The 21,231-nt window shown below is 37.8% G+C and overlaps 1 protein-coding gene across 8 annotated transcripts in view; it reads right to left on the bottom strand.

Moving 5' to 3' along the window:
• CEP170 (centrosomal protein 170) overlaps positions 1–21,231 on the bottom strand; it is a 136,265-nt gene that overhangs the window by 90,363 nt on the left and 24,671 nt on the right. For all 8 annotated transcript variants that reach the window (XM_056131491.1, XM_056131481.1, XM_056131465.1 and 5 more), the window contains exon 2: positions 10,821–10,966. In XM_056131491.1, the coding sequence (XP_055987466.1) occupies positions 10,821–10,925 (105 nt within the window). In that variant the 5' untranslated portion in view covers positions 10,926–10,966. The remainder of the gene's footprint in view (positions 1–10,820; positions 10,967–21,231) is intronic.

The following is a 21,231-nucleotide window of genomic DNA, read 5'->3' as shown; positions in this document are numbered from 1 at the left end:
TAGCTACAGCTACAGCTAATAGAAATAGTCTAAGTCTTATACAGACTACATAAATTAAAAAAATAACTAGTAAAATAAAGAGATATAAATTCTAATAGAAATAATTCTTTCCAAATAAGTATTACTAATCACTTTCCTGGAGAGCAAAATTTTCCTAAAACTAGCCTTTTTTTCAATCCTTCTGAAATAGAAAAATCATTAAAGTAACAGAAAGAAGTAAAACATTCACCAAAAATGAACTCTTAAAGATTTTAAAGTCTGTCTTTTGATTTTGTTTTGTTTTCTCTGAAATTTCCATTTCTCTAGGAAAAAATGCAAATTCTGGACTAAAGAGCAATTTTATATATAGAAGTGTTCACTTCTTCACAATTTGTCTAAAAAGCTATCTAATATTATATGGCAGGCACTGGCCCTCCAGCTCATCCTCAAGCAGTTAAGACTGAAAGCAAGGGACTGAAGACTGAATGGCCTAAATCAAAACAGGTTTTATTTAAGGGAAAGACAGGGATAAAAGGTGCTGGAGTGGACAAGGAAGCTCCCAGATTTTGGGAGGGGTATCCTGAAGGATTCCAAAGGCAGAAACCTTTCCCCTTGGATAGCTTTTTAACAAAGCATGAGTGGGTGAGCATTTCTTCACTGAGTTTAAAAGGGATGGCCTGAAAATGATTATCTTCTGGTGTCACCTAAGTAATGTGCTGATCAAGGTCATAAGGCAGTCTTGGTCGGTCAGCTTATTAGGCATCAACTTGACAAACCCCTCTGACACTGCATACCAATAGTTCTTTTTCTCAGGGCCACATTATAGTCTTGCCCTGCCTGTTCCTCTATTGTTCCTTTCTTAAAATTAAAACTATTAACTACTGTGAAAATTTTGTAATAAAAAAAATCCAGAAACTGCACACAACTTAGTATCCCCTGACTTGACTCAGCATATAGCCATGTACAAGGTTTGTGAAAAGGCAACCCGTGGGAACAGCCATTTATCAGCAGGTAAACTGCAGCCCCTAGAATGTTGGAAAAAAATACTTTTCCTGCAAATCCCAAACAAAATACAACTTGGCCTCTTATACTGAACCATACTGGCACAGTTTGGCTACCCATACCCACATCATTGTGCTAATATTCAGTCAACCCTAACTCCAAACACCACTCCTACAAAATCTTTTTTGCAATATTAATTTTTATTTTTATTGAATCACCGTGATAGAGCATTACAAAGCTGTTCATGACTGGTTTCAGTCACACAGTGTTCCAATACCCAAGCCTCACCAGTGCAATTTCCCAGCACCAATGTCCCTAGATTCCCTCCCACACCTCAAGCCACCCCCACCCCACCCTGCCTCAATGGAAGCTAGCTCTCCTCTCTCTCTCTCTCTCTCTCTCTCTCTCTCTCTCTCTCTCTCTCTCTCTCTCTCTCTCGCATTATGCTCTGCAATCAGATGCTGAAAGGTTATCATGTATATCTCTTTACCTACTTTCAACACGCAGTTCTTGTCCAGAGTAATCATTTCCAAATAATGTTGTCAAAATGGACACTCCTCTATCTTAACTACCCTCTACCCTCCACACCCTTGTGGTAATTTCCAACCACTAAGAAGTCCTCCTGGCCCATTTATCCTGGCCTTGAAAATTAGTTTCATACTATTTTTCTTTTATATTCCACAAATGAATGCAGTTATTCTATATCTGTCCCTCTCCTTCTGATCCATTTCACTCAATATGATACTCTCTATGTCCACCCATTTATAGCCAAATTTCATGACCTCATTTTTCCTAACAGCTGTGTAGTATTCCATTGTGTAAATGTATCATAGTTTCTTTATCCAGTCATCTGTTCTCTGGTAACAGATTATTCACTTCAGCACTATTCACAATAGCCAGAATCTGGAAATTCCTATAAAATCTTACATAGGTAGTGGGGGATGGTAGCAATATTCATAAAAATCTAAACACAAAAGAAGTAGAATGGTCAATGAAATTGAAAGCCTCCTGGAACCAGCAAAAGAAACTGTTAACCACCTAGAAATGACAAATCGTGTTAGAGATATTTGTGAGAGAATGAAGAGGGGATGAAGTAGAAGGGCATGAATAAAGAAGTGGAAAAACTACAATCCAGACTTCCAGAGGCAAAATCTGTGCGAAGATCAAAGTCCTAAAGACTCCACCAGTAAAACCAGCTATATAAACTGTCATTAAGGACTGAGAGAGGAAATGTTGTGAATGTTCTAATGAGTTTAAAGAAATAGTTGTACAATCAGTGAAAACAAAGGATGTATGAGAAAACTAAAATCAGAAATAACAGAGCTAAAGACTTTGGTAGGTGATGACAAATTCAATGAAAAGTTTTAGCAGCAAAGTAGTTAACAGCTCAGGACAAAAATCATTGATGTTCAAGATGGAAAAAACAGAAAACCTCTATAAGACAGCCGAAGAGGGGGGAAAAGCCTCAAAATAAATGAACAGCAGACAAAAGAACTTTGGGATAAATTCAAGAATCATCAGTGTCCCACTAGGCCAAGGAAACAACTTCGATGAACAATCAATTGTCAAAGAAATCATGATGAGAAGTTCCCAGAGTTTAGGAGTACATGTATCCAGATTCAGGAGACCAGAAAGGCAGCAGCTGAAGGAGATCCAGATAAAAATACATGAAGACACACCCTAATCAGTATAAGAGCCAAAGATAGAGATGGAATATTAAAAGAAGCTAAACCAATGAAAGAAATTACATAAAAGGAGCATCCTTAAGATTTAGACATAATATTCCAGCAGCAATTCCATGATCAGTATCTAACTCCCTGCACCAAAGTTTCCATGCTCCCATATCCTCCCTATCTCCCTAGGCTGGGATGTGACATGCAATTTTTTAAGTTTGGTTGTTAAAGTTTGGGTCTGATGTTCTCAGTGTTGTTGACTCTGGTTTACCTTAATCTCCCTGACCCCTTGATCCCCACTCTTCTCATCTATAATTTCATAACACAACAGGTATACCTGAATCCCATGACCCCTGACCACCATTGCTTGTCATATGTCTCTTCTTCCCCTACACTCTAAGCAGCCAATGCTGAATCTCATTCTTCTGTCCTGTGTCTCAATCCCGACACCAGGCAAAGGATTGATCTCCCCTCTCATTAGTTTATTCTCCAAACCTAGGTAAGTGCACCAAGGAGCCAGACCTGCCCCTCACTGCCCTAAAACCCCATCCTTTTGTCCTGCACCAATGCATCCTCCTAATAAGTCAGGGATTAGCTCCATCACATATCTGTGTATTCTCTAAACCCCCTATATCCAAGAGGGTAGACAGCCTTAAATTTCAGTTAACCCAACCAAGTAACTAGTTGACAATGATCTGCAAAATTTAAAATAACATTGCACAGTAAGGAAATAACCTGAATATCTGAAGCATCATTAGTAGCCATTTAGTATAAACAACAGATCAGTTCTCAAGTAGCAGGTAATCTAAACTTTCACAATTAACACCCACAAAACTTGAAGAACAATGAGGAAACTAAGGAACTCAGCTGCAATTACAGATAGGGAAAGAAACACAGGCAAGTCCCCAAACTCATCAAAATACTAGAGCCTGGACAATCAAGAACGAAAATCAACATGCACTGCACTAGAAACAGAAATTAGTCAAATACTTGTCAGTGAAATTTAGCAATCACTAGAGGAGAAATTCAACCAACTCAAGGAATAACTTTTTCAGAGTATGAGAAATTCCATATAAATTGTATTTAAGGGGCTAAAGAGCATACTAACAAGTCACACTAGCAGAATCTCACAGGGGAAGAACCATACAAATAAAGTTGAAGATAAAATACAACCCAGCATTTGATAAGAAGTCTAAAAAAAGAGAGAAATAAAAGAAGCAAACCTAAACGGTTCTTAATGTCAACAACAAGAAGTAAAATCTCTAAATTACAGGAATTCCAGAAGATGGAGTTAAAAAAAAATAAGAGGAAGAACGAGTGCTGGCAGAGATAATAGCTGAGACCTTCCTACACTCTGGAAAAAAGCAGCTGTGCAAATTCAATAGGCCAAAGAGTATCAAACAAAATAGACTCAAACAGAACACCACCAAGACAGTTATTAAAATGGCAGAAACCAGAAAGAGACAGATGTTTAAAGTGGCAAGAGAAAAGGAAAATCTTAAATATAAGGAAAATAACCTTAAGAATCATAGCAGATCTCCTATATGAAATGGTACAGGCAAGAAAAGAGTGGAATGAAATTCAAATTACTGAATATTAAAAAAAAAGACATGGCACCTGTACATCTGGGTAGCACAATCAACATATCAAAAGCTCTTCCTGATTGTCCATCAGGCACAAGGGAGGGAAATAACCACCTAGGGGTGTTTCTCCTCTCCTTAGTCCAATAACTTCATTAACATCTTAATTCTACTTCTTAATATTAGTTATTTTGTATGGACACAGTAAGAGATACATTGAGCTTCTACGGGGGACTCTCCTGGGAACATCTCGCTTTAGAACTCAGAATACACTGCTCAGGCCAGATTAATCTTTCCTAACTGTAGCAGTATCCTAGTTTAGATGTTACTTTTTGGATCATGACAGAATTTGTCAATGACTATGCTTTTAACTTATAGCTCAGTATTATGGTGCTTTGGTCAGGCCCATTTCTATGCCAGGGTAGCTCTCAGCTTGCCCTGGGTACAACCAGTCTCTCATTGGGACCCTGCCTTTGGGGAGCTAGGAAGTAAGGGCAACTGAGTCTTAAGTAGAGAAAAGAGATGCCCAAAAGTGAATATCATTTGGAGTCAATTAAATCCCAAGTTACAAAAGCATAGCATTAAATGTCTTCATGTGTCTATACAAAAAAAAAATCACTCTGAATTAACTATGCAAAGGACTTAAGGAGAAGAGAAAAGCAATATTTACAAGTTAACAGAGTCTGATTAGGTGATAAAGGTGACTGACCAGTTGGGGAAGTAGAGCACAAAGAAAGAAGTTATAAGTAAACACAGAGGAATGGGGGCACTGTGATGGGAGTAACCCAATAAACCTAAGCTCCCTGTGGCAAGGCAGAAAGGACAAACCAATGTTATCCTACACATATGCATAATGGAACAATAACTGGCTATAATAAAAGATAAATTAATGCAATTTGCTGTTACAATGGATGGACTTGGAGAGTATCATGCTGAGTGAAGTTAAGTCAGAGGGACTGGGACAGAGACAGACACAGAATGATGTCTTTCAAATATAGAAACATAGTAGAGGAATAACAATTGTCCAAAGGCAACAGATTCAAAGAGCCTGAAAACTAGTCTCCAGAAGGAAGCTTACGACTGGGAGGAATCTGTTGCCCACGAATAAAGCAATTCTTGGGAAAAAGACGCGGGAGGCATTACCCTCCCCAACCTCAAACTCTATTACAAAGCAGTAATAATTAAAACAGCATGGTACTGGAACAAAGACAGGTTTGCAGACCAATAAAACAGGGTGGAATATCCGTAAACACAAACCCAAAATGTATGAATATCTAATCTTTGATAAGGGAGCAAGAAATGTGAAGGGGAGCAAGGGAAGCCTCTTCCACAAATGGTGTTGGCATAACTGGACAATCAAATGCAAAAAAAATGGGCTTAGAACTCGACCTAACACCATGCACAAAAGTCATTTTTTTAAAAAGAGAAAAAAAAAAGAAAAACAAGAATAGAAAATTATATTTAAATGTTATTTAACTATGAGATCTCCTATAGACTATCAAAATGTAAAATACAATGATCACTATGTTCAATAAATATGATTTTCTGTAACCAGAAAAATAAACTTCTCAAACTCAATTTTGGGTTTTTACCCTTATATTTTTAATTCTTACTTAAGTCCTCTAGCAAAAACCTCTTAAATGATGTCAAGCTTAAGTCCCCATTTCAAATTGTTCAGAAGGCTGAGACTCTTGCTAAGATAATCAGCTGAGACCAAGAGACTTTAGCCCCTGCACCAGTTCTTAAAACTGGCCTAAGCATCCCTGCATTATCAATATGACATAGTAAGATATACATCCTATAACTTTATTAATATAATTCCTACAATTTCCACACTACTCCCTTCCTAGGATAGGTTTAAATTATTATATGTACATTTTTGTCATTTCTACATGATCAACTTAGAACATTCAAAGTTTATATAAAATACTCTATGAATTTCTTATCTTTTAATATGATTGCATAAAATATTTATATACAAATTACTTTCTCCTCCAAATTTGGTATATGTATCCTACTTGCCCCTCCAGGACTAAATAATCTATAGAAAGCAGAAGTTTCCTGACTGAAGTGGCCTACATTAAAAACATCCCTTAAGAATGCTACATAGGTCTCTCTGGAGACCTCTGCTCTATCTGTCTGACAGTGTACTCTCTTTTAATTAACACACTTAGCTCTGTCTAAACATCTCCCTCTCCTGGTAAATTCTTTTACTACCTATGGCTCACACACAGCAGGTTGGAACCTTTCACTTATTCTGTTTCATAAATTGCACTAAATACTAACTCATTAGCGTTACTTCCTCAAAAGATTTGTTACCCTGCCACTCTCTAAGGTCAGTCAATCCAAAGGCAAACTGATGGGAGAAGAGGATTAAGCTGGTAGGCTGGAAGACAGCAGATACATGCCCTAGAAAACCATCTTGTTTGTGTCTCCACGGAAAAAGCTAAAAGGAAAATATTTCTAGGAAGGATATGTTGCTGACAATTAGTTGCTAGGGTGATCAATAATTTTTCTCTGGGTTGGTTTTTCCAATGTATTTATAAATCTATGGGCTTTGAGAGGTGGTCAAGGTTAGGTAGTTGTCATTTATGTACTCAACAGCCCAAGCTCAGATGAGTTTTGGTTATAAATTTGAGTCCAGCTCTTTTAAAAAATATATTTGTGGGGATAGAGAGATTGTTTAGTGGGTAGGGAGCATGATTCCTGGGGCATGAGACTCCTCATATGGTCTCCTGAATTCTGCCAGGAGTAATCCATGACTACAGACCCAGAAGTCCTGAGCACTGCCAGTCGAGGTCTCCAAAACAAAATTTCTTCCTCCTCCCTTCTTTGCTGCTGTTAATGATATGTGAGAGAGGTGTCACATATATACCTAGCTGTGGTACTCACAGGGATCACAGAGTTATGGTGCTTCTACACTTGGCCACACACAGTGTTCTCCAGGTTTGCATTTGTTTAGTTCTGATGTTTGTACACGTTAGTGAGGTTCGCATTTTTTGGCTTAGGCATGCAAATTATGACTGTAGCACTCATTCTGGTTTCAATTCTTGGCTATGGCATTCAACACATCTTTTAAATGTGGTGATTGCCTCAGGCAGTTTTTCCTGTAAAGCCTGGCCTCTCAGAGAGCCTGGCAAGATACTGAGAGTATCCCACCTGCATGGCACAGCCTGGCAAGCTACCTGTGGCGTATTCAATATGCCAAAAACAGTAACCATAACAGGTCTCATTCCCCTAACCCTGAAAGAGCCTCCAATACGGCACCTTTGGGAAAAGAGGCTGCTAAAATCTCAGGGCTGGGACGAATGGAGACGTTACTGGCACCCACTCAACTAAATCGATGGACAAACTCAGTGACTGCCCCAGGAGCCATGCTCTTCTGTGGTGTTTATAAATACCTGGTTGTGGCACAGACTAAACTACTTTTGGCAGCAGGGAGTACAGTTCTCAGATTTAACTAGTGAAGACTACTAGTATTTCACTAGGGGCATGTGGCAATAACAGGGATTTCATCTCATGACCTGCTTGCAAGGCAGGACACATCTTGAGTTCATTTCCTAGTGTCTTCTGTGTTGGTTTCATAGTGACAAGAGGCAAACATAGTACTAGTAGGAAAATGATTACTCTTATTATAGATTTGTCATGTTTTTAATAGTATAGGGAAAGTTATAGAGACCTCTGCAAATGAGGTTATCTGAAAGGATCAACCATCCATAATTTCTTTATGAGGGAATACAGAGAAAAAGCAAAAGTTCTTAGGCTCCTATGATGAAATTCACAGGGAGGGGCCACAGGGATAGTATATCGAGTAAGGTTTGCACGCGGTCAACTGGAGTTTGAGTCCCAGTATCCCATATGTTCCCTTCAGCATTGCCAGGAGTGATTCCTGACTAGAGCCAAGAATAACCCCTGAGCATTGACAAGTATGACTAAAGAAGGGGGGAGGGGAGGGAAGAGACAGAGAGAGAGAAAAAGAGAGAGAGAGAGAGAGAGAGAGAGAGAGAGAGAGGAAGGGAAGGAAGAAGGGAGGGAAGGAGGGAGAAATCAATTCATAGGGAAACATCTAAAGTTGAGAAAAATAAAATCACAATGAACACAAAAAAGTTATTGTTTGAAAGGGAGAAGGGAGACATCAAATGGCCACACATGAAACAAGGACTAGAAAGACAACTTTTGTGGGGAGGAAAATGAGCAGAGGTATCAAAGAAAATGTTATGAGAGAAAAAACAGACATCAGAGGTATGAAAGAAAATGATTTGAAAAAGGAAATCACAAGGAAGGCTCATTTTAGAAAATTCAAAACTTGTGAGAAACCTGGAATTAACTATGCTATGTACACTGCCCACAACCAATTTATGGGAGTAGAAAAGTATAAACATCTTTATCGAAAATGAACAGCATGTTTAAGACTGTCACTATCCTCCCATTGTTCATCGATTTGCTCGAGTGGGCCCAGTAACATTGTGAGACTTGTTACTGTGTTTGGCATGGGTAGCTTACCAGGCTTTGCCGTGTGGATGAGATATTCTCGGTAGCTTGCAGGGCTCTCCGAGAGGGATGGAAGAATCAAACTCAGGTCAGCCATGTTGGCTGCATGCAAGGCAAACACCCTACCCACTGTGCTATCGCTCCAGCCCATGTTTAAGACATAATAAATAAATGAGTGAAGATGCAATTTTGGAGATAGTGGAATGAAGGAAAGGATGTTATGTGGAATTAGAAAAAGCATATGTTGTTTTGCTTCAGATTTATAACATGAGTATGCAGTTTACTGCTGACTCAGTTTTTAAGCAAAACACCATAGGCAAGGGATCATCAGTTTATAAGTTACTCTTGAAAAATAAAAACACTAATGAATGTAAATTATAGTATTTATGTTTCTGATATCAAATGTATTCAATATATCAATGTTTCAGTATCCATCACAGATATTAAGGAGAAAAACAAGATAATAGAACATAATACTTCTGAATGAACATAAAAATCTGGCAGAGACACTCAAGATAGGAATCAGAGCTCATAGAACCAACATATCTGATCTAATTAATTGTTTATGGCTTATAACAAAAAAGAGGTACAGGGAGAAAATCTTGTTTCTAGATTTCTGAATTGATATGATTCTCAAAAACTTAAGAGATCTATTTATCTGCCACTTACCTTATATCAAAGATTTATTTATTATTTTTCTTTATTTATAATTTTTCTTTCCCCTTCTCTTCCCTACACTGTTGTAGCAATTACCAGAAGTTACACATTTTGATTTGGTTCTTGACTTTCTTGATTTTTTGACGATAGTGCTTGTATGGATCACATCCATCTGGTTCTGGGGCTTGTATAATTGCTTGCAGCACTTCCTAGTGGCTGAAATGTGGCTCTTACACACAATCTCAGTGGGAACTGCACCCATTAGTTGTATTCACACATACTCTGTTTGCAGTGCTTGCAAAGATGTTGTGTTGTTCACACATATACTCATGGTCCATGACCATTGTTGTTTTTACACATTTTCTAGTTGTGGGGCTCACCAGGATCACCCATACCTTGTATCTGGCCAGAAACTGCTTGGGTACTAAGAATCACAGACATTAGAGCTGCCAGGATTGCATATACATATGATGCCACAGGGGATTGAAATGGAAATCTTAAGCTTTCAAGGCAGGTGTACTAAATTACTGAGATATTCTTTCAACCCCAAAGGTATCTTAAAAGTATCTTCTAAAGGTTATGCAACTCTAACTCACTCAGTAAATCTTCAGCTTCTTTATAATCTTTAATTAGCAATGAAACTACAAGAAAGTATAAAGTATGAACATCTTTAAAGAAGCAGTGAAACTACTTTCAGTATTACAGAAATAGTGACAAATAACATTTAATTTTACTTGAGTTTTTATTCTTGGCTTTTGGAGTACAGCTGGAGGTACATAAAACTTACTGCCTCTGTGCTCAGGGAACATTATTGGTGGTGTTGAAAATCAAACAGGACAAGGTTGTGTGCAATGCAGCATGTGGCATGCTATATTCTCTCTCCAGTCCCCAGTTATGCTAAATTTAGCAATTATTTAAAATGTACTGGAGCGATAGCACAGTGGTAGGATGTTTGCCTTGCATGCGGCGGGCCTGGTGGAGCCAGGTTCGATTCCTCTGCCCCTCTCAGAGAGTCCGGCAAGCTACCGAGAGTATCTCACCCGCAAGGCAAAGCCTGGCAAGCTCCCCGTGATGTATTCAATATGCCAAATGCAGTAACAACAAGTTTCACAATGGAGATGTTACTGGGGCGGCTAGAGCAAACTGATGAACAACAGCAGGAAGGTGACAGTGACCATACTTTTAAAGTATACAATGTAGATTTTATTTTATTTTAATAAACTTTTCTAAGTGCTTTTAACAAACTTAATGGTCAACAGTTAGAACTACTGCTAGATAATTCAACGGAGAAAATATTAACTGTATGCTGGAACTAAAAGAGGAAAAGCCAGAGAATAAAAAATCTAAAGTTCATTATTTCCCGAAGTAGACACATATTTTGTAACATTCTTAGCTTTAAATAGACATATAGACATACATAAAAGGCTGAAGCAATTACCTGTAACATGAGCTCACAGTCATCTCTTCCAACAAAAATCATTTCTCGTGGCAGCCTGTGGCGAGTGCCTCCACTGCTCACCAAAAACCAAGATGTCAAGCTCATTTTCTGCTTAGCTTCTAAGTCTTTGGCAAAGCTACATCATCCTGCAGAGAGATTTTGATACAACTTTAGCTTAGTAACTACTTCAAACCTTTCAAGCAGATCTAAAAACAGATTTACATTCCATATTTAACGCTTATTAAATAATAACTTAATATTATTTAAGCTATTTAATAATTAAATAACTTCTGGTTATTTAATAACTTAAATACATTCTATCTTCTGTTTCTGTGCTGAGATACCATAAGCAATGCCAGTGATCTGAACCATAGTCACTCTCTTGGAAGGCAAGCTTCTTAACACCTGTATTATCTCTCCAAGCCAGAGGTGTTTCAATTAAACTTCCCTGACCTCACCCCCTCACCATGCTTGCTTTTGATGTCTTTAAAAGCAAAACAGAAAGTGGGAAGAAATAGTAGGTGCTGCTTTGGCACCCACTAGGAAGACTGCATGGACTATTTTATCTTTTATATTCTTATTTTGATACTTTCTGCACAAACTCTTAGTGGGAGGGCTGGGTCTATAACTGGCCAAAAGATACAGAATTCCAAATTTGACATGTGGGCCCCAGATGGAGGAAAAGTAATCTGTCCTGAAAGTACCCCACTGGACAAATCTGATTAACAAATGTGAGAAGGTACTCCTGAAAGATAATAGGCTTGTATGTCAGACCACCCAAACCTCAACTGCTTTCTCAGCAGCCACTTTTAACTTCTTATTCCAAAGGAAAGTATCCTGGAGGACTACAGTCACATGATAGCATCCTCCTGGAGTTGGGTTTTATCTGATACCCTAAACCACTGCATTATAAAAAGCTCTTGCTTTCTTCTCCCACACACAAGGCTGGTGATTGTGAGAATGTGGTGGTGTGGTGTCGGGGACAGGGAGGAGGGGAGGTAGGTAAAGAGTACAGGATTTTAAAAACGTCCTGAATATGGCCAATCCTGAAATAAAATAAAAATAAATTAACAGTCTAGATTGACTATTATAATCAGTAAAGTAAGCCAAAAATCCACTGTAAATTCAATTAAATAAATTAATTTAGGAAATTTATTAAGCAAATAAAAAATTGTTATACTCCTTAAAGACTATAAAAGACTATTATAATTATTTTATATACTTATAAAAGACTATTATAATTCTCCAGTAAATGAGCAGTTTGGTATTAAGTTAACCTCATAAACATCTGCAATACAGTACAAGTGAGTAACATAATTTGCATTAATTTTGAGACAGATATAAAATCCAGATGTGTATTTTATATATAATTTATAACACTGAAGGCTAAGTAAATTAACTTTTGGTTTACAAAGTGTAGACCACTAAATGTACAAAAATAGCGTCTTTAACCAGTCATCTGTTCTTGGGCACTCAGGTTTTTTCCAGATTCTGGCTACTGTAAAGAGTGCTGCAATGAACAAACAATTGCAGTTGCCACTTTGACTATATGCTGGGACCCGTGGTGGTGGAGGATGGGCACTGGTGGAGGGATGGGTACTTGATCATTGTATAACTGAAACCCAAGCACAAAAATTTGTAAGTCTATAACTGTACCTCATGGTGTTTCACTAATAAAAAAATTTAAAAAAATACCCCACCCAAGCACTATCAATTTCTCTGTTCTCACATTACGTTAATGCATTTCTTAGCGCAGCAATTCTTAAAAGTTTTTTCTTGCAATGTACTTTTTATACTCAAAATATTCTCAAAGAATATCTTGTTTACATGAATTTATTAATAATTATATTAATAATTACATATGATAGATATAAAAACTGAAACATTCATTTAAAATAATCAACAAATCTATTTCATGTAAAATAGTGTTTTGTAAAAATAACTGTACATCTAAGACATATATAACTAGTTAAGAAAAAGAGCAGTTTTACATATTTCAAATTCCTTTTATGAAGTCATAGAGATAGTTCAATGTGCATACTTTGCATACCCAAGATCTGGTTCAAATTCTATTACCACACATGTCACTTGAGTACAGAATTGGTTATAGGATCTGAGCAACATCAGGTATGAGTGAAAATAATCCATCACCATCATCACCATCATCATCATAATCATCATCATCATCATCATCATCAAATAATTGTAAGATAGAAAGAAATTAAATAAGTTGAGCTGGAGAATAACTCAACGGATTGAGTATAAGTTTTGCACACAGGAGTCCTAGGTTCAATTCCTGGCGTTGCTTAGACCCCTGGGCTTATTTCTGCAATTTGGGTATTCTACCTATGAAAAGAGATAATACCTAAAAATAATATATAAAATAAAATGGCACTGATATTGAAACTAGCTCAAAGAAAATAGAAATCTACTATCTCCCCTTAAGTCTTGAGATAAGTAATGCTCATCATTTGTACTTACTTCATTTTTGCAGATAAGATGAAAAGAGATAGTAGATAGGCTATCCTGGGTTCCATATGGGTCCCCAAATCCCACCAGTAGTGATCCCGGAACACAGAGCCAGATGTAAGCCATAGGCCCTACACACTATGATCCAAAACCCAAAAAGAGGGTAGGAGGGGAGATGAAATGTACTTCTCAGTTGGCTAGACCAAGAAGGAATTCTATTGTTCATCTGGTGTCCAATGTCCTGAAGCCCATCCTTCCTTCCATGTTTCTTTCCCTATGAATTATCTCTTATGCAGTATTTCACGGAGAAAAGAGTACAATGGTTAGGATGTTTGCCTTGCATGTGGCCAATGTTGGCAGTCCCAGTGAAATCAACTCCGGTCTACTTTCACCAAAATTGTCACTGGGACTGCCAACATTGGGAGAGAAATCTTAAGTGTAAGTCTCTTTTCTTCCTGACTTTACATCCACTGTTTCTCATACTCTTAATGGATGAGGAAAAACAGATGGAGGTAAGTTGATCAACTGGGTGTTCTTCGTGTCTACTGCTGAAGAGAATTGTCTAGGGTACATGTTGAAAAAAAATTCCGTCCCACTCTTCTAGGACCAGTTTCACCGTTCATTTAGGGCAACTCCTTCTTTGAGTGTTTTCTAGGAAGTAAAGTAGTGTGGACCTCCCAGATACACAAATCAATCAATCTCTGTGTAGCAATATTATCTGTAATTTCCTAGAAAAACAACAACAATATATACTGAAAAAGGGGAATCCTGTTTTTTAAAAATGCCTAAGCCCAGGGCCAAGATACAGTAATATGGATATTTGCCTTCCACAGCCAAACAGAGTTCAATCCCCAGCATCCCAATTCATCTGCACAGCACAGCCAGGAGGGATTCTTGAATGCAGAGCCAGGAGTAAGCCCTGAGCATCACTGTGTGTGGCCTCCAAACCAACCACCAAACAAAAAAATTCCTGGCCCTCGCCCTGATCCTAATAAAGTGAGGCACAGCACACCAGCAGTATTGGAGGTCTGGCTTGATACTAAGGATTGCCATCTTGCCTGCCAGGTCAGGATCACCCCTGCCCTCAAAGTGTTGAAAAGGAAGGAGAATAATGCTAGCCACTCCAGCGTGGCTCTGCCGAGTCCCGTTTCCAGGAAACTGAGGTGCAGTGAAGCAGCAGAAATGGGGGCCCAGTTTTGTTATTCAGGACCAACATCTTGTGTCCAAGGTCAGGATTACCCCTGCTTGTGAAGTGGGCAGTCATTACATGGCTGCACATTTCTTAGCCTCTCCATACCTCACTGTGAGCATACAAAGACATCCAAACTGTAGTCACCTCCTCAAACAAAAAAATACATGAAAAACAAGACCAGACTGTGAAAGGAACAATGGGAAAGCAACAAGGATTTCTAACAGACTTAGTGAGTGAAGATGGCAGCTCAGAAAACTCAATCAGTAATGAGCTATATAGATCATCTGATAAGGAATTTAAAGAGGAATTGCTGAGGATGTTTAAGAGCTCAAAGAAACAATAACACACTGCCTACAAAACAAAAGAGGATAGATATAAAGCAGAAATAAGTAAACTACAAACAGAAATGGTAGAATTGAAAACCTTAGTAGGTGAAATGAAAAACTCACTGGGAAGTCACAGGAGCTAGTTAACAGCTGTTGAGGCAGAATCAGTGAGCTCCAAAGTTGAGGCGCAGAATACCTCCAGACAGCAGCAGAAGATGGAAAAAAAACCTCAACATAAATGAACAGCTGACAACAGAACTGTGAGATGAATTCAAGAGGAACATCATAAGAATAACTGGGGCCCCAGAAGGCCAGAAAGACAATACTGATGAAGAAGCAACAGTGAAGACAACAATGAGAAGTTTCCAGAGTTGGAGAATGTTAGGCACCCAGATCCAGGCCTGAAGGTTACCAGCTCAAAGAAATCCTAATAAAAATACTCCAAGACACATTCTAATCAGAATGATGAAAACCATAAAGATATAGAACTTGAGAGATAAGTAACTCAGCAAATTCATATACTCAAACTATCTTTACAAAAAGAACCTGAGTAGCTACATTAAGACAATACAAGTCACACAAACGTCAAACTCCTACAAAGGTACAAAATTCTTGACAATAATCTCTCTCAATGTCAATGGGCTAAAAGCACCAATCAACAGACAGAGTAGCAAACTTGAACCCAACATTTTGCTACCTGCAAGAAACACTTTTGAATAGTCAGAGCAAACATATTTAAAGGCAAAGGTTGGGAGACAATTCTTCAAGCAAACAAACCCCTCAAAAAAGGGGGGGAGGGTTGTGAACCATACTTACATCAGATGACGGAGACTTCAGGATGAAAAAGTTTCTAAAAGACAGTGAAGATTATTTCTTAATGTTCAAAGGGATATACAAACTCAGACTCTTAAACTTATATGTACCTAGTGAGTGGCCAACAAAATACTTAAAAACAACTGCTAATTGACTTGAAGAAATACATTGATAGAAACACAACCGTAGTTGGAGACTCCAACATCGCTCTGCCACCTCCTGAAAGAATAATTTGACTAGAGCTTTAGATGCTAAAGATAGGAAATATTTTCTTTGATGAAATCCCAAGAGAGGGGTTGTGTTGTATGTACCTTTACACAGACACACACACACACACACACACACACACACACACACACACACATATGCATGAGTCCTTTCATCATCAAAAAAGCCCAATACACTTTCCTCGTCTATGTATATGGGCTTTTCCAAAACAGATCACATATTTTGGGACACAAAACACACCTCCACAAACTCACGGTCATGGTCACGGTCCTCCCGTTGTTCATCGATTTGCTCAAGCGGGTCCAGTAACGTCTCCATTGGAGACTTTGTTGTTACTGTGTTTGGCATATCAAATACATCACAGGGAGCTTGCCAGGCTCTGCCGTGCGGGCGAGATACTCTGGTAGCTTGCCGGGCTCTCTGAGAGGGGCGGAGGAGTCAAACTCGGGTCGGCCATGTTGGCTGCGTGCAAGGCAAATGCCCTACCGCTGTGCTATCGCTCCAGCCCCTCCACAAACTAAAGAGCATAAAAAATATATAAATTATAATCTCAGTTACACTCAGATGCACTGAAAGCAGAAATTAATCAAACATAGAAATGGAGAAATAATTCAAACACCTGGAAATTAAATTGCCCATTACTGAATAGCTAGTGGGTCCGAGAAGAAATAAAAAAGGTATAAGGAACTTTTGAAAGTTAAGAATCAGGATACTACCTACCAGAACTTCTGGGATACAGCAAAAGTATTAAGAGGAAAGTTCACAGTGATGCCAGCATTCATCAAGGAGGAAAGAAAGACCACATTAATTTCAATTCACAATTTAAGAAACTGGAAAATGGCCAAAAAAAGGAGCCCACAGAAGGCAGGAAGAAGGAAATACTAAAACTTTGAGAAGAAATTAATGAACTGAAATCCAAAAAATAATTCAAAAGATGAATGAAACAATGAAATTAAGAGTTGGCTTCTTGGAAAATAAAAGATAATAAACCGCAAATAAAACAGAGAGAGGGAGAGAGAGAGAGGAGGGAGAGAGGGAGAGAGGGAGAGAGGGAGAGAGAGGAGAGAGGAGAGAAAGAGAGAGAGAGAGAGAGAGAGAGAGAGAGAGAGAGAGAGAGAGAGATCTACCATAGAGGCTGCCTGGGGGTTGGGTGGGTGGGAAGCTGTGGACACTGGTGACAGGAAATATATACTGGGAAAGGGATGGGTGTTGGAACATGGTATGACATATGAAGGGATGGGTGTTGGTACACTGTATGACTGACACTAAAACAAGAACAACTTTCTGTGTATCTTATGGCGATTCAACAAAAGATAAAAATACATATATATATATATATATATATATATATATATATATATCTTACTGCCTTGTAAGAACTGGTGAACATAAGTCAGGTTAGAGCCTAAGTAAAAATTACCACACTGAGAATTGATTAAACTCATTAAACAAATAGGACAAAATGAGAAATTTTAGTGACATAAAAGTCTCTTAGCTAAAATTTTGAGTTCTATCCACCCAGCACCGCCTAACCCCCATGTGATTTTTTAGTTTGTAGAGTTCATGTTCATCTCTCAGCTTTTTGTGTTGGATCTAGGTTCTGTCTCTCCTATTGTTATTAAGGAAAAAAACCCAAAGTAGCTAATACCCATAGGTCTGATAGTAGTTCTAGGCTCCAGGAAACTCAGAGCTTAGCAAGTATTGATATCTTGCTTTTCTCCCCTTATTTCCTGTTTTATGGTGAGTGGAATTTGGATGTTATAAAACAAACAAAATGTCTATTGATTTGTAACATCACAATTAAGCATTAAGATTTCTGGCTAGTGAGCCTATGGAAAAAATAAATATGGAGACCTTTAATCTAAAATTCTTACCAGGAAAGTCTAAATGGTTTAAAAGGTGAAGAACTAATATAGGAATATTGTGGCCAGAAAAGTAATTGGATTCAACTCCAAGATTCAGTGAACCACCCGGAACTCTCGCAAGCTTCAAGCACCAACTTTAAGTTTAAAACTATTGCCTTGGGGCTGGAGCGATAGCACAGCGGGTAGGGCGTTTGCCTTGCACACAGCCTGCCCGGGTTCGAATCCCAGCATCCCATATGGTCCCCTGAGCACCTCCAGGAGTAATTCCTGAGTGCAGAACCAGGAGTAACCCCTGAGCATCGCCAGGGTTACGACCCAAAAAGGGAGAAAAAAAAAAACTATTGCCTTGATGGAAAAAAAAAAGAATGAAAAGGGCAGATTAGGATCAAGGAACAACATAAGAAAAGGTAAGAGATCTTTTACCTTCTCTGTTTCTGAGATGTCTTTTGTGACATTTATTAAATCATGAGACTGGAATAAGAATCCCCCCCTACACACACACACATACACACAAACACACACACACACACACACACACACTTGACTGAAAAAAACTGGGTTGGATAATTGGATCTCAAAAATGACTGAATAGTTTTAAGGCTTATCTTATGGGCCACAATCTAGATTCAAATAGGAATTAGACTACCTTTGGCTTAGAAATCATATTATTACTACTTCAGCAACATTCTTTGAGAAGGGAGTGGTTGGTTACACCCAACAGAGTTCAGGAGCTAATCCTGCCTCTAGTTCAGAGGTCATTCCATGGTGGTATTCATCAGGCTATAAGTAGTACTGGATATAGAACCAGGGTAGGTCACATACAAGTCTAGCACCTTTTAGGGGTGTTGTGAAGTGTTGATTATACCCAGTAGTGTTCACAGGCTATTCCTGACTCCATACTCAGGAGTGACCTTTGACAATACTTGACACATCGTATGTCAGGGATCAAATTAGGGTTGGCTGTATGCAAGGCAAGTGCCATAACCTTTATACTATCTTTTCAGTTCCAATACAAGCACCTTTATTGCTGGAGAGATTACTCTCTCCAGAAGAAACATCTTGAAGCATAGCTTCGGAACTTAAATCAAATAAAGTTCTTTGTTTGTTTGTTTTCACTAAACACTGGCAGTTTATTTTTATTTTATTTTATTTTTAAAATATTTTATTTTAAAAGTATCTGAAACTTTAATAACAATTAAACACAAGTTTAGTGTTTTAATGTATCTCCTACTTTCATTTAGCTTCTGTAGAGAATTATTAGAATATCTGGCCCCAAAATGCAAGTAGTCTGAGAAATAATTTTGTGAAGAGATGGTTTGACATGATAATTTAATTTGAAACATACAGATTTCCAAAGTCATAAAAATGTAAAGAAAAGTTTTCTCTTAAGTTATTCTTTGAAATTAAATCAAGTTATCTAACAGGGAAGCAACTGATGGATTTGTAAGTTGTTTTTTGTTTTTTTTTGCTTTTTGGGTCACACCCGGCGATGCACAGGGGTTACTCATGGCTTTGCACTCAGGAGTTACTCCTGGCGGTGCTCAGGGAACCATATGGGATGCTAGGAATTGAACCTGGGTCGGCCGCGTGCAAGGCAAATGCCCTACCCGCTGTGCTATCTCTCCAGCCCTGGTTTTGTAAGATTTTTTAATAGTATAAAACAAAATGGAATTGCCTGTGCTGATACCTATAAGTTGTATAGAAATATAGCTATAGAAATAGTACAAGGGATAAGGAACTTGTCTTGCACATGGCTGCCCCTAGTTGGATTCCCAGCCTCTCGAGTTCTTGCTAGGACTAAATCCAGAGCCACAACCAGGTGAACCAAACCCCCTCTTGTCTAAAAGAGAGTATAATGTGTATTTTAAATAAGGAAGATAATGGATAGAGATTCTGTATGGGAGAAGGAAGAAATTCTATATTAAAGTGAAACTGGTTGTAAAATACAATGACAGAGTAAAGGTAATGTAAAATCAAGTTTTCAGAATTGTATTTTTAGGGAAAAATTTTTGTATGATCAAACTATAATGCTACAAGTATAATAACAGTTTCAATATGTACAAAATCACTGAGTTATTATTTTACTTGTACTGAGCAAGTTATTTTAACTTGCTTTTGCTAAAATAGTAAAAAGAATTTCAAAAGATTGAGATTTTTTTCAGACTGGAATTTATTTGATTTATCTAGAAAATGGAGCTACAGGTTATTGAAATTATTCCATGTCAGTTTTATTAACAGGTCTTTAAGTAAACCTATTTTTGGATTTAAGACAGCTTAGTTTCATTTGTAGTAGTGATGTTTTTGTTACTTTGTTTAAATAGGTAGTCAAGTATGATTTCATGGTTTTCTGTGTTTTAGACATTTTAATATCTGAGACAATACTTCCTAGAAATAAAAATTCTAAGGAAAAAATCTTAGATGGCTAATTAAAAAGTAATAAGTATGAGTGATATCGCCTTGTGATATCCTTAATAGATGTAAAGGTGTCTAATAATAATAACTTTCTCATCTTATGGAAAGAAAAATCTATGTGTATAAGGTCTATTTAAAATGTGAAGGCTTCATGATAAGTGACGTAAGTAAAAATGTTGATGAATCCTACTTGATCATGGCATATGATCTTTTTGAGGACTCACTGGATTCTGTTTGGTAATATTTTGTTGAGGATCTTTGCAACTTTGTTCATCAGGAATATCACATGCGATTCTTTTTTTAATTTTTTTATTTTTGGTACTGTATTGTTCATTTCTTTTTTTTCCTCTCTTTTTTTTTTTGTATCAGGGTGATATGTGCCTCATAGAAGCTGTTTAGGAGTGTTTCTGTTTCTTTAATTTCCTGGAAAAGTCTGAAGAAGATTGGCAGTGGGTCCTCTAAAGAATTGGAAAAATTCACCTGTGAATTCATCTGGGCCAAGGCTTTGTTTTGATTACCATTTCAGTTTCCTCAATAGTGATAAGTCTGTTCAGGTATTCCAGATCTTCCTGCTTTAGTCTTGGGAGGTTAGAGGAATCCAGAAATTTATCCATTTCTTCTAGGTTCATTGTTTCATTGCACAGAAATTCTCAATGTAATCTCTATGATCTTTTGAATTTCTGTAGTTTCTTTTGTGATGTACCCCCTTTCATTTCTGATTTAGTTCAGTAAGGTGCACTCTCTTTCTTTGTGACTCTTCCCAGTGGCTTATGAACCTCAAAGAACCACCTCCTAGTTTCATTGATCTTTTGGATTATTTTTATAGGAATCTAGCTCATTTATTTCTGCTCTAAGTTTTATTTACTTCCTAGAGCTTGATCTAGACTCCTTTTCTTGGTCTTTTTCTAATATCTTAAGCTGTCAAGTCAAATTATTTATGTGGGCCCTTTCTGCCTTTTTTGATGAACGGTTGCAGAGCTATAACTTTCCTCTTAACATCGCTTTTGTGTATACCACAAGTTCAGGTAGCCATTGATTTTGTCTTTAATTTCCTCTCTAACCCACTGGTCGTTAAGTAGTGAGCTTTTTAATTTCTAGGTCTGTGA

This window comes from Sorex fumeus, unplaced genomic scaffold, assembly GCF_029834395.1.
Source record: "Sorex fumeus unplaced genomic scaffold, SorFum_2.1 ptg000007l, whole genome shotgun sequence".
Lineage (NCBI taxonomy): Eukaryota > Metazoa > Chordata > Mammalia > Eulipotyphla > Soricidae > Sorex > Sorex fumeus.
This window is presented reverse-complemented; position numbering and strand designations above follow the sequence as displayed.